Source organism: Salminus brasiliensis, chromosome 22, assembly GCF_030463535.1.
Source record: "Salminus brasiliensis chromosome 22, fSalBra1.hap2, whole genome shotgun sequence".
NCBI classification, from domain to species: domain Eukaryota; kingdom Metazoa; phylum Chordata; class Actinopteri; order Characiformes; family Bryconidae; genus Salminus; species Salminus brasiliensis.
The window spans coordinates 25,509,096-25,523,809 of record NC_132899.1 but is presented as its reverse complement, the minus strand read 5'-3'; the positions used below and the strand labels follow the sequence as shown (position 1 = coordinate 25,523,809).

At 39.4% G+C, this 14,714-nt stretch overlaps 1 protein-coding gene across 1 annotated transcript; it reads right to left on the bottom strand.

Annotated features, from left to right (window-relative positions):
- Positions 1-672: 672 nt before the first annotated feature.
- tmem26b (transmembrane protein 26b) lies at positions 673-14,610 on the bottom strand. The gene is made up of 6 exons (XM_072667841.1): positions 14,273-14,610; positions 11,761-11,857; positions 11,561-11,647; positions 7,657-7,862; positions 5,844-5,923; positions 673-3,894 (listed from the first exon to the last, which is right to left on the bottom strand). The coding sequence occupies exons 1-6, from the start codon at positions 14,458-14,460 to the stop codon at positions 3,638-3,640; spliced, it is 915 nt and encodes a 304-aa protein (XP_072523942.1). The 5' UTR covers positions 14,461-14,610; the 3' UTR covers positions 673-3,637.
- Positions 14,611-14,714: the final 104 nt, after the last annotated feature.

The following is a 14,714-nucleotide window of genomic DNA, read 5'->3' as shown; positions in this document are numbered from 1 at the left end:
AGAGGTTCCTCCACAGTTTCAAATTCTCAAATACTCAATGAACCTATACTTTTAATCGTGCACTCTTGACTAAATATTAATAAAATTACTGTGGTAGCATGATCCCACCACCACCATGCTTAAAGGCCTTTCTCCACCGCACAACATGATTTGTGTTTCTCTAGTAAAAATCTGTAACTTGTGGCATATAGTTCTGGGTTCTTCCAAACTTCCTTGCAAGCAAGATGTGATGCCAATAAGCTGTACAGAGCCCGCCTACTCCAAGTGAACAGTTTCTATCTTAAATTGCAATCTTTGCCTCATCTGACCATACAATATTCCTCCAGAAGGTTACTGCTTCATTCCTGACTTGGATAAATATATGAATATCCTTGCCAGATCTGCCCTGAGCTCCTTGGACTTTTCCATTGTCCTGAGTGTTGGTTAACCAAATGAGTGTTGTGAAACAAACCCTTTTATGTGGACACAGAGAAGCTACCAGCTGCAGTCAGTCATGATCACTAACAGGGCGTTAAGAGGCCATGGGAAGGGGTAAAAGACATTTAGGAACTTTCAGCATCACTGAAGTAATAATCTAAGTGGGTGCATGTAAATGTTTGACCCTGTATGCACAATTTTGACCCTGTGTTGATTTTAGCCCCCCCTCCCCACTCCCCCCCAAAAAAGTGTACATACAGAAATTTAGAGAAAAAAAAAAAAGCAGACAAGACCCTAAAATTATCCTTACAGACCCTCTGCCACTCCAAAATACCTGATTACGCTCATCATTATAGTAAAGGTTTTCAGTTGTTTCAGGAGAGGGAGTTAAGAAAACAACAGGGCTTTTCTTTGTTGGCTTCTCTATTATATTCATAGCATAGAAATTCATATTACAATTTGAAAAATTGAATTATTTCACTGTTTCCATGAGCAGGAAGTGTATTCTTCGTAGAGAATTTGTACTTATTCTTGCTTACAATATCAACAGCACATGCAATTTGTCCACTCTAACTAATTTCTTTACGTAATGTTTTTGTAATCTTAAAAAAAAACAGAGCTGCAATATTGCTATAACTCCCCTATTTCCCTATTGTGTCACTGATGTCTGTTGACAGTCCTTAAAAAGCGGCATTGCCGGTTCCAGTACGAAATGCGCAACCCATCACATTTCGGATATGTGGCTCAGCTCTTATCAGAAGTTATCAGAAGAGTGAGTCTGAAATACACAATTTAAGGAAATTGAAGCGGAATTCCTCTCAGGCTAATTGCAGGGAAATAAAGTCCAGAGAGGATTAAAAGTTCTGGGCCTGTTCTTTAGGCAGATAGGCTACAAAGTGACTTTATCTGTTCAGACTCATCGAAGGCCATTACATCAGTGAGTCATTAAGAAAAGCAGCAAGTAAGGCGTGCTTTTGTTTATTGACCGAGCTCTACGGCTCGCTTTGTTTGAGCCAAGGTCCACAGGACCTTGATTTCACCCCAACATCTCCACGATTAGCCAAAGCGTCCGCTGGGCTTTCCTGCAGGTGATGTCTAGAGGCAAACAGCCTTCTTGCAAGGACTCATTTCCTAGCTAATCAACGCTGCCCTTTGTTTGGGTGAGTATCAGACACTTTTTGTTTGTTGATAGAGGCAATGCTGTGAAACTTTACTGTTTACTGCAGTCTTTCAGTTAGAGGAGAACGCAAGAAGGGCTTGGTCTTGCATTCTCTCAGAGCTGTAGCAATGTTGTCCGACAAGTGACAAGTAACAGCATGAAATAAAGTGAAAGGAGAAAGCCATCCACTCTTTGTGCCAACGCTGAGGTTTACCAACCATGCAGGTACAAAACCGGGTTCGTTCTCACGCTAGATGCAGCTTTTAACAGCTTTCTTATTATTATCTATCATAAGCCAAGGCTTTCAACAGTGAGGGTATTTTCAAGCGAACTATTCTACGGCATCAGTAATTCTATATGGTATTACAATGTAATCAATACTGTAGAACATGTTTGTAACAAACAGTACAATAGTCTGTATTAACACTTAATGTGCTTCTCTTCTACACTGAAAAGAGGCCTGCATTGACTTGATTCAAACGTGTACATCATTTCCACAACTATCTCTTACAAAGTTTGGAATCAATGTTTTTTTTTATTAATAAAACGAATACTTCTAATAATACAAAAATTACTCTTTTCAATAGGCATGCAATGTCACAGGTTTCAAAAAATGTGTCAGACGATGGAGCAGCACCCGTTTCTAAAAAGACTGAGAAAGCTGTATAGCATTAGGATGGAGGTTACAATAAAACTACTAGAGATGCAGGAAATGAGAATCATGGTATATAATCTGCCATTTTAACAAGTTATGTATTACAAATAATATTAATATTCATTAATAAATACTTTCTTTCATTTGATTATTTAATATAAATAGCAAAAAAAAAGCTCTTTATCCCAGTTTTTGTTTTTTGTAAATGTGTCTTTTAAGACAATGACATATCTATCCAGTTTTCCCTCTCCTTTATTTCCTTATAACTTCCGAAAGAATGGGCAGGGCTAAACTGCTAATTACTGAACAGACGGATGCACACCAGTCAGCTATAACATTAGCACCACCTGACTAATATTGAGTAGGTCCCTTTTGTGCCGCCACAGCAGGTCTGCCCATTCGAGGCATGGACAAGGCATCCCATGGTATCTGGTACCAAGATGTTAGCAGCAAATCCTGTCAGTTGGGAGGTGGGGCATCCATGAGCCAAAGGTGTCCAATGACCCTGTCACTGGTTCACCGGTTGTCCTTTCTGGGACCACATTTGGTAGGTACTGACCACTGCACACCAGAAAACCCCCACAACATCTGCCTAATGTTTTGGAGATGCTCTGACTCAGTTGTCTAGACATCATAATTGCCCCTGGTCAATGTGATCCAGAACTGTGTGCTGGCCCATTTTTCCTGCTTTTAACACACCACCTTCAAGAACTGACTGATCTAACTGTTGCTGCTTAACATATCCCACCCCTTGACAGATGCCACTGTTATGGCGGACCGGTATAGGTAAAAATGTTGATTTCCATATGTTTCCAGCTTAGTTCCCATGTATAAACTATGATGTAAACAAGACATTTATAAACTTTGGCATTGCTTACATATTACATCCAGCCTTTGTTTCTAATAAAATGGCTTTATGTCCTTTAATATCATCAATTCATTTGAGTTTGATGGTTTAGCATGACCATGACCATGGCCAGACTGGTTGACAAAATTGGTCAAGCAAGTCATATTAGTGAACCAGTGTGGTCAGACTTGTCATGCTGGTTGACCAGTTTGGTCATTCTTGTCATATTGGTCAGTCACATTGATCATCTTTGTCAACCAGTTTGGTCGTTGTGATCATATTGGTCAGCCATATTGGTCATATCAGTCAACCACCTTAGTCATACATGTGCAAGTACACACATCGATTAATTCAATTCAATGCATTGTTCTTTTCAGTGTAGCTACTGTAGGAGGTTCCTACTATTTACTACTGCTGAGTTATCAATGTATTGCCTGTAAACTGCTCAAGTAATGCTGTCCAAATAATTCTAACCAGTAGTGGCACAACAGCAGCCAGCAATCAACCAAAACAGCCTCCAATTCACACACCAAAGGCCTTGCAAGTGCAGCCTGGACACTTAAATCGACCTGTAGTCTTGAAAAATGACCCACATCCGGTAGACATTTAATGCCACTACTAGGAAGTTCTTGATAGCAAAGAAAACCAGCATTTGGTGGATGATGTTAAAATGGATCATGACTGTCAGGCGAACCACCAGGAATGGGCCGTCCTGAATGAAGAGGGTCTCCACGACGGCCCAAAAGTCTGTCCTGTGTCTGGTGAGGAGAGAGTCGCTTTGACTCTCACACTCATCGTCAGCTCTTGAATTAACCACTGTAGACAAAAGATGGACAAAGATGCAGATAAGTAGTTTAAAAAGGCAGTCAAGAAAAGCAGAAACAGTTAAATAACACCATTAGAACTAGATTAGCCGAATTTACCGAAGGTCATTTGTAAGGAATGTGACTGGCTGATTTGTATGGAACAAAGTTTCTACATAATTTCTTCAAATGACCACAGATAGTCCGGATATTTATGTCAGCAACAGGCATCAGACTGCATTCTATTCCACAGGGTCCCTTAATTGTTTCCTACAATCCCTGCTGGAAAAGCAGCTTTTAGTAGCTGGTAGCTGCCTTCTTCAGATGGTCTAAGCTGGTTCTTGATGGTCACAGTGGTAAAAAAGCTGGTCATCCAGGTGAAAACATACCCTGTGCTGGAAAATAAGATGGTTAAGCTGCTTAACCAGCTCAACTCTTGACCAGGAAAGAGTATGTTTTTATTTGATTTTGCTGGTTTAGTTTAGATGACAAAACTGGTTGGTCCTGCAGGTCATACTACTGAACCAGGCAACCACCTTGGTCATGCTAGTTAACAAGCCTGTTGACTACCTGGATGACTTGCTCGGTGAGGTTGTGTACGCTGTTCGACCAGCTAAACCATCAAACAAACGAAAACCTACTATGCTGGTCAAGAGCTAAGCAGGTCCACCAGCTTGACCAACCTGAGCTGATCAGGCTGTTTTTTTCAACAGGGATCTAATCGCACAGTTACTGGCTATTATTTACTGGCTTCCTGTAGCTGCCGACATCAGATGCCAAAGCATGATACTGTTCTACAAGGCCAAAACACACCTGCATGTCATCTGTATCTTTGTATCTATAAGTACACAATCATATCAGCACTGACTCTTGTGTCTGGCAATGCCTAGCTCAAGGATATCTTTAGATGCTAGTCGATATTCTATAGACTACAGCATATTCGCCCCAGTTTAGGTCATAGCTAGCTCCACTCAATATCTACTACTTAATAAATGATGAAAAGTGAGACCAAAAGTGACAGGATGATTCGTATAGTACATCCTATTCGACGGGGTCCCTTAATTGTTTCCTACAATCCCCACTGAGCTTTTGCTGTTAGATGACTTCTTCAGATGGTCCAAGCTGGTTCTTGATGGTCACGTGGTAAAAAGAAGTTGGTCATCCAAGGTAAAACCTACCCTGTGCTGGGAAATAAGCGGGCTAAGCCACTTGGCAAGGATAGAGTATGTTTTCATTTGAGTTTGATGGTTAAGTTTTGATAGGTTAGCATTTTAACCATCTTGACCAAGCTGGCTAACCAGCTTGTTGACTAGCTGGTTGACTACCTTGGTCAGGTTGTGAAGGCTGGTCAGCCAGGTAAACCACCAAACAAACGAAAACATACTATGCTGGTCTAGAGCTAAGTCCAGGTCACTACTTACAGAATTTCTCTATCTGCTTTAAAGTCAGAGCTGTTTAGGTGGCTTGAGGCATTATTTTAATGTTGTGGCCGAACGGTGTATAAATATGTACTTTGCATTTCGAGACAATTCATCAAGTTAGCCCAAATTGGCAGTTCACCAGGACTAAATATCCCTGATATAGAGGGGAAATGTTTAATATGAGGGGTTTCTGATTTGAAATCTCCATTAAAATGAAGGAACATGCTGCAGGAAGCGCTACATATTGTGTAATATTATGTCAGAATCAAAAAAAGAGAAAATTGAGAAAAACTTATAAATATAATATATATAATATATAATTTATAATATAAAATATATATTAAAATTATATTAATTTAGCAAAGTGGCATACTTGTTGTTCATTCAGTTTAGTGCTAAATCTTTTTTTTTTTTATCACAAAATTCCTTCCAGCTCCAATAGGGCTACTTTTCATTACATTTACTGAAACAGAACTCACTTTATACAATATCAGCACATTACAGTATATTGTACTTATACACTATTTGATGGTGAACATACCTGAGAGATGAAAAGGGAACTGCAGCATACTCCATGTCCAGATAGCCAGAATAATGTACACCAACTGTGGGCTGTTATCTCTGGTAATGAAAATTCAAATTGGAAACAGCATGTTAAAAACTGCAGAGCAAAGCTCCAACCTGAATCTGATATAAAAGCGAGGCGGAAATAAAAAACTGAAAACTCTGGTAAGTAAAGCAGACCTGAGAGATAACAGAAGACAGAAGACCCATTATACCCAGTCTTTAAACTCATGGTGAGAAGCCAATGCTAAGTAGATTTAAATGAAAAACTTTACAACTCATAATTTTTGATGATAAATGAAGTGATAAAAGGCTAATATGCTAAATTAATGGAGTTTGTATGGTGTGACAAAGAAGAATACATTATATAGTAAAAAACACCAGTTACATAACTCATGTATGGGGGTTAGAGATAGTCAGTGGAGAAAATGTCCACACAGGAACCTTTGTTTGCAGAACTGCAAATACTGTGGATAATAAGCTCCTAGAAAGTTATTCTACTGATTATACATGCTCTTATACAACACCATACAACACCATAGCAACAGTCAAGTGGGAAACTACAGTTCCACTTGCAAGCCATGAATCCATGCACGCACAGAAACACTAATCTAATAAAGGCTAGGGCCTTCCTTTCCTCTCAAAACAACCTCAAGTCTTTGTGCATGGACTCCACAAGATGTTGGAAACATTCCTTAGAGATTCTGGTCCATGTTATCACACTGGAAGTAGCCATTGGAAGATCTGGCCATGAACAATACTTAAATAGACTGTAGCACTCAAGTGATGATTCATTGGTATTAATAAGCCCAAAGAGTGCCAAGACAAACTCCCCACACAATTACACCACCCCCTGTTGATACATGGCAAGTTGGGTCCATGGATTCATGTTGTTGACTAAAAGTTTGGCGCCTTACCATCTGTGTGGCTCAGTAGAAATCGGGATCAGTCAGAGCATACTATGTTTTTCCAGCCTTTATCTGTCCAGTTTTGGTGAGCCTGTGCCCACTGCAGCCTCAGCTTTCTGTTCTTGGCTGACAGAAGTGAAACCTGGCATGGTCTTCTGCTGTTGTAGCCTATCCACAGGATGATTTCCTGCTCACCACAGTTGTACAGAGTGGTTATCTGAGTTAATATAGACTTTCTGTCCACTCAAACCAGTCTGGCCATTCTTCACAGACCTCAATTGTCAACAGAACATTGTTTTTTTTTACTTTATAACACTATTCTGAGAAATTCAAGTTGTCCCAGGAAATTCAAGCTGTCAGCCAATCTGGGCCAGCCTATCTGACACCAACAATCATGCCACACCTCAAAATCACTAAAATCAGATTTTACCACCCACTTCTGATGGTCGATGTGAATATTACATGATGCTGCTGGCCTGTATCTTCATGATTTTTTGTACTGATACCAAGTGATTAGCTGGTTAGATAATTGCATGAATAAGTAGGTGTACAGGTGCGCCTAATAAAGTGCTTAGTGGAACATGTAGCCTGCTATCTGCTGCTTTCACTGGACATCAGTGAAGAAATCTGGACACTGTATTCCCTCTATGACAGAATTTGCATGATCAGGTTCATGTGAGTCTGTATTTACATGATAAAAACATTATTGTTATTGAATTATTAAAAGCAATAAGTATATTTTAATGAAACAAATTCTGTAGCCCCCTATATCTACGCCAATAAGTACTGCTTTTCAGAAGGGGAAAGGTTCTTTAGCGGTTCTTCTATGGAACCTAGTGTGTGACAATGTGGAGAAAAAGACAAAGAGGATGAGGAGCTCACTTGACGTCTGAAAGCGTCTCGCTGGTGAACTCCAGGATGTCAGCAGCTGTGCCCACGAAGATGAGCAGCAGCTGGGAGAGTTCGTCCCGGGTGACCCCCGCTCCGATGGGCATCAGCCATTTTCCCACGATCAGCAGGATGAGCAGGATCTGGTGCAGGGCCAGGATCCAGTCGTTAGGGCACACCGATGACAAGTCCCGAAAGAACTACATGAGAATGGAAAGGATTGTTACACAATTCAAAAAATGATACATTCAGACACATCCTCATTCATTGTTTTCTTCTAAATCAAGGGTATTAAAATGAGTTTATCCTGCTTTTGTTGGAGTAACTGTCTCTACTGTCCAGGAAAGAAGACTTTCTGCTAAATTTTGGAGCATTGCTGTAAGGATTTGATTACATTCAGCGACAAAAGCATTAGTGAGGTCAGGATTTCGGATGGTAACCACCCCACCTCATCCCAAAGTCCCCAACTCATCCCTAAAGCACTGGATGGAGCACCATCATTCCAGAGAACACAGTTCCATGGCTCCACAGCTCAGTGCTGATGGGCTGTATATCCCTCTAGCCCACACCAGGCAAGGTGCCAATAGGTTCAAGTTATATTAATATATTATATCTTGCTCAGTTGCACAACATTATGTTTCATGTCCACTTTACAGTTGTTGCACTTTACACTTCTGTAATGTTTTCTGTTTTGTGAAAATGTAGTATATATATAAATTGCTATTTATATTCTTATTTGTAATTAGCACTGTGTATATATATACATATATATATTATGCTTTACTTCATTTAGGTTATTTTATTTGACAAAGTTGTACCTTCTTTGCTTATCTTTTACATATATATTATATGTATATATTTATTCATTATATATTTTTATATATTCTACCTCATATTCTATTCTGTTGTTATTAAAGCATTTCACTGCTAGCTGTGCTGTGTATAACTGTGTATGTGGCAAATAAAACTTTAACCCTGAGATGCAGGCTGTAGCTCTTATAACTGTAATAGTAAGATGGATAGTTCAGCACATTTGTTTATATGACTATATAACTGTTTATATAGTTATACAACTAAAGCAGACTTCACAATATTGTTTAACTTCAAACGTGCAGCAGGCATCCTGTCACTGAATAATATTGGACTATTGAAGTTCATTAGTAGAATATCAAAAGTTCTCTTGAATCATATAAAAGAGTCAGTAAAAATGTTCCTCTGATGACGGGTTGCCACCTTGAGCCGCCTTTTCCGCTCTACAGGGTGGCTAACAACAAGCATTTCCCACGATGATGTAAACATTGCTCAATCATTAGTATTAAAAACAAAAAAAACATGAAATCAGTAAGCTGGTATGAGTTTGTCCCCCTCAAACCTGAAATGAAACCTACACTACTGTTATCAAATGCTCATAGTGACGACACACAGGGACAAATGTTCTTCATCCGGTCATTAGATTATTTAACAGGCACGGATTTGAGTTTTATAAGTCTGAATATGTGTCTATCTGCTGAATGGAAACTAGCAACATGCTAAGTTGGCTCGGGCTGATTGGCGTCTGACAATGGCGAGCACTAATGATGTACAGAAGCTTGCCTGCTTCTTTTAAATTAGCTGTGCAAATTAGCTGTGTGCAGAAACACATCTAAGGTTTCACTTTTACAATGTTGTCTATGGATTCTGTACTTTTATGACATGAGAGATGCTTTTTTTTGGTCTGTAACCTTTTGTATTTAAACGCCTGACCTGTGCAAGAGTGTGTCTTTACATGTTACTGCTCAACACACTGCAGGCTGTGCAACGACGTCAGGGGGGACTGTACTACATGAATTGACAAACTTGAACTTTGTGCGCTACTGTATGTTCATAAATAATGAAAAATAACCCAGTCTTATGAATTTGGAACATTTTCTGTTGCTTTTTTTTACCGCTGTAACAAACTCGTACTAAACTGCATCCAAGCCACAGTGAGTACTAAACCTTCTGTGACTGTTTTCAACAGTTCTGCTGCAAATTCTCTGCCCTCTGTGACTTTTTACTGGAATCTGAATGTGAAACTACTTCTAGGTTGTTGTTTTTTTCTATTTATCTAAAGCAGAATTACGCAACAATGTTTTTTCCCCCTACAGTTTATCATTATAACTTATTTTACTGGCATCTGAAGTGAACGAAGCATGTGGACTATCACAGCAGAGTAATATTATAGATTACAGATTTTTACTGAAATATGATTGGTTTCTGCTTTTTCTGCATCAGTGGAGCTTCAAAATGATTTTAAAGCTGTTATTTTAACATAAATATGCTACAGAATGTTGATTTAACCCCTTATGCTCTGTGACTGTTATTACACCCTAAGGATTACTAATCAGAAAATGCTTGTGGTAATTTCTCTACAGCAGTAGAGCATTAAATACACAGAACTACATATATAAAATATTTAAATATTTAATATATGCTATAAATATAAATATACAGAAACAGTTTACGTATAGGACTTTGTACTACATAAATATATTAGACAAAATATAATCTGAATATATATATTCATATATAGGTGCTATTGATGTGAAAGTGTCACCAGATGCTATGTGTAATAATGAGAAATGACACAGAGAAAAAGTATTGAACCCTTGAAGAAAGAGAGGTGCAGAAATCCATGGAAAGTCATGACACCAGCTAAAATCAACCAGGTGCTCCACGCAAGATTTCAGACAAAGCAGTGTTTTTCAGCATAGGCCCTGGCAGGCTTTATATAACTGAAGGAAGGATGAATGGACAAATGTACCAAGACATTCTTGATAAAAAAAACTGCTGCCATCTACCAGGCTGATGATGATGAAACACAGGTGGACATTTCAGCAAGACAATGATCCCAAACCCAATGAACATACAGCCAAGGAAACTCTCAGTTGTTTTCAGAGAAAGTAAATAAAGCTGCTAGAACGGCCCAGTCAGTCACCTGACCTGAATCCAATTGAAAATCTACGGACGGAACTAAAGCTCAGAGTTCATAGAAGGAGCCCTCTGAACCTTCAGGATTTGAAGAGTGTTTGTGTGGAAGAATGAGCCAAAATCACACCTGAGCAATGCATGCGACTAGTTTCTAGGAGGCGTTCTGAAGGTGTCTTCTCCAACAAAGGCTTATTAAAAGTATTAAACCAATTTCAAGTGTGTTCCATGCTTTTTTTCATTTCTCATTATTACACAAAACTTAATTTATGGACATATAGGGTATGATTTTGTTGCATGTGTGAATTTGGTAGGTTATTTACATCTGGTGAGATGCTGCTGCTCATACAGAAACATATTTACTTTATTTAGAATTGCAATGGTCCAATGAAAAAGACAGAGTACAGAATGTGTTAAAAATGAATAAATATGCAAAGCTGCAGTGTGAATAGCAGCAGACTGGATTAATAAGGGTGCTTATGCATATTTTGAGTAAGATATCTCTACAACAATACCACACTGAGAAATATTAAATATATGACTGAGATATAATGTGCTTTGCTAGGATATTATTTACAGTGCAGATGGGATTTGGACATTGGAAGCAAGTCAGAATTACACCAGTAAAGCATCTTCATTAAAGATTTTGAGTGGAAACTAACAGGAGTTAACTGTATTTTACATGAGAGCAGTAGCCCACAAGTAAGAATAAAAAAGCCTGTGTGACACTGAGGCCAATGTTTTTATTGAAGGGTGGGGGACTAAAATTTTCATTTACAAGTAAACCACGTCTGCGAGACCAATTTAGGGCAAAGGAGTATAAATAAACATTGTCGCAGTGGCTTACAAAAGACCCTCAGAGTTGCAGTAGTGGATGCAAAGGCGAGTCTAGACCGGCCTGTGGAAAGTGTATGTAAAGTAATGTCAGAAAACACTGAACGAAAGGATGTACCTTAAAAACTTCAGTGGTGTTGGTACTGGAGTTCTTCCAGCTACTGAAAATGTCTTTGATGCTGTCAGATGAATCCAGTTTGGCACACTGCAATAAGGAATATGAAGTTCAGAATCAGCTTTACACAATGGTGTAACTCTGTATAGCACTCTACTGCATGATATCTAATGGCTGTTTTCACTGCCTTTTATTTTTGTTACCTTAGCATCACTACTTTTGTTCTGCTGATGATGCAGCTCGAGGATCCAAATGGTGGGTATAATACTGATGAGGAAGAGGAAAATTGCCGGAGAGAACCTGTGGAAGGAAAAGCTCAAGATTCATGTGTACACACCACATTAAACCATATTGTTCATTTTTCAAACCCAAAACAGGTTATAAACACATTTGCACATAAATGCACATTGGCTTCGCAGGAAAACTGATGGAAGGTCCTGAAAAATGAATGAAAGCTCTAATAGCTAATGTTACCAGTTCGTCACAAAGCCTGTTGTCTCACAGTGCACTTAAAGCAGCATTATGCAAGAATTTGGCATTTCTTTCAAGAGTCTCCTTTGAGAACTCTCAGAAGCACAAAGCCTTGGTGTAGTCATGGATGACCACTCATCGTTCTCAAGTCATGTTGCAAATCTGACTCAGCAATGCAAATTTCTCCTTTTCAACATCCAGAGAACTTTCTCTAGAGAGGCCATGCATGTGCTTGTTCAGTCTCTTGTCACTTTAAGACTTGACTAGTGCAACTCCCTTCTGGTCCGTCTCCCTTTTTTACACCAGCAGGCCCCTGCAACTAATCCAAAATACAGAGATGCGGGTAGCTTTTAACACTTCTAAGTTCAGCCATCTCCTCTTCAACTCCTCGGCTGCGTTTTCTTCACTGGCTTCTTGTAGCTGCTGCACGCATCAGATTCAAAACCCTGACGCTGGCCTACAAGGCCAAGAATGGACCAGGCCCTGTATCCTATTCTATACAAACTAGCTAAGGTATATTTTAAGATATTTTCTGAGTGAACAGGGAAGCACTTTTGTCGTTCTGGATAAGAGCATCCGCTAAATGTAGAGTCAGGGCATGGAAAAGGACGTGCTTTTCAAATGCATTTCTGGACAAGCTGAGAGATGCAGAACCGTCACTGCAGATGTAGAACTGCACTGTATTTTTACAGGATTTGACACAAATGCAGTGTTACAGTGTCCTGTTATACAGTGCAGTTAGCAGCGTGCCGAGCCCGGAGTAGCCACGACATAGGCGCTATCCTCCCTTTTTACAAGACAGTGTACCATCAACATGATTTTAAAACTGTTATTAAAAAAAAAAAACTACATACTGTTGCTTTAACAAGGACACGAGGGGTCGCTCATGCAAAGCACTGAAAGCTGTTTGAGTACTAACAACGCCCCTCCTTGTGATGTTATTAGTATCTTATAATATCCCCCTTCTCTTCAGGCCACTAAATGTGAGCAAGTGTGTAGGGAAATGAGTTACAAGCCAGGTCTATGAGGTCTAGGTCTAGCTTGTATCTAAAATGTCAATATATATAATAACCTATATACAAGTGTAGTGTAGTGTCCTAGTTTTTCTGACAGGTCAGGGACCTCTCAGCAAACTGTAATGTACTGTGCAAAAGTCAGACACCCCTGTTTGTCTATGTCATTTTCAGTCAAAACAGTCATTAAGTACGAGTTATTAATGTTCAGTGTCTATTAAAAAGCTGACAACTGTACTTTACTGTTACAGTAAATAACACGGAAGCCTCGACAACTACATTTACTATTAGATGCTTCAGTATTTAGTGAGTCACCCTTTATCACTAATACAGCTTCAGCTCTTTCACTTAGTCTGCAGAAGTATGCAGGGACTTTCTTTCCCATGCCTCCAATTGTCAGTCTTACCATGCAAATTCTATGACCTTGTGGTCTGGACTCTGCAGTGATCATTGTTCTGAGAAGAAAGTTCTTCTTTTTCTCACAGACACACACATGGTCATCACTTTTCAGCTCTGAAGTCAAAGTGATTCATTCTTCTGTTTCATTTACAGTTGAATTAAGTCACATGATTTTTTAGGTCTTTTTTTAGGTGATCTTTAAATCATTTTACAAGCTCCAGCTTTGTGAACTTATTGACTTTCCTCTGCCTTATGAAAGGCTCTGGCATCTAATCTTCTCACAAATATTGTCTCCTGAAAATGAAGAACTTGTACATCTTTACATGTGGACTGAAGTTAAATAAATGAAGGATGGCCCCTGGGTTCTGCACAGTAAATTCAAGTCATTCAGTGGAGCTTGAGTTTTTAATAGAACTGTTTAAAACATATAAAAACGTTTGGTGAACGTGCTTTCTGTCTGAATAATCTGATAAGTTAATTGGAGCTTTAATAGCTCTGCTTGCACCATAACAGTCCTTCACAAAGCAGCCTGTTGGCTCATAGTACATTACTGTGTATAGGCTTTACACAGAATTCCCTTCACATTTCCAGCACTGTGTAAGAGTCCCTTTAGTGTATTTTAAAAGAGCAAAAAAAACAACACCAGCCAAGTTCCAAATATTATTTGAGCTTGTAGCAGGGCTCATAAAGCATGGGCTCATTTACTTCACTAATGCAAACTGAAAGTATAATAGTGAAATATTAAGAAATATCACGGCATTGAACTGGATCAGTATCTCAGTCCTTTCTACACAAATCTGGATCTTAACAAAGAGCTGGATCTTAAACTCACCACTTATAGTCCTTCCCTTTTCTCCTCCTCAGAGTCAGAATCAGTTCGACCACGAGGGGCAGATACAGGATGGTCAGAAACCAGTACAGCTTATTATCTTTCACCCATGTCACCCTCCACACGCCGATGAGCGAGATTAGGATGAACAGGGCTCTGGTGACCACGGCGCACAAGAACTTTAGGAGCATGGCTGGCGGGAGACGCGCAAACACCGACAACTTCTGAGACCCTCTGCACAGCTCTGAAAGAACTTCAGCCTCTCTCTCTCTCTCTCTCTCTCTCTCTCTCTCTCTGTCTCTCTCTCTCTCTCTCTCTCTCTCTCTCTCTCTGTCTCTCTCTCTCTCTCTCTCTCTCTCTCTCTCTGTCTCTCTCTCTCTCTCTCTCTCTCTGTCTCTCTCTCTCTCTCTCTCTCTCTCTCTCTCTCTCTGTCTCTCTCTCTCTC

Coding starts and splice junctions, on each gene's coding strand:
- tmem26b (XM_072667841.1), bottom strand. CDS start 14,460: ATGCTCCTAAAGTTCTTGTGCGCCGTGGTCACCAGAGCCCTGTTCATC. Junction 11,858..14,272: donor AAAGGGAAGGACTATAAGTG/GTGAGTTTAAGA, acceptor TTCCTTCCACAG/GTTCTCTCCGGCAATTTTCC. Junction 5,924..7,656: donor GAGACGCTTTCAGACGTCAA/GTGAGCTCCTCA, acceptor TTTCATTACCAG/AGATAACAGCCCACAGTTGG.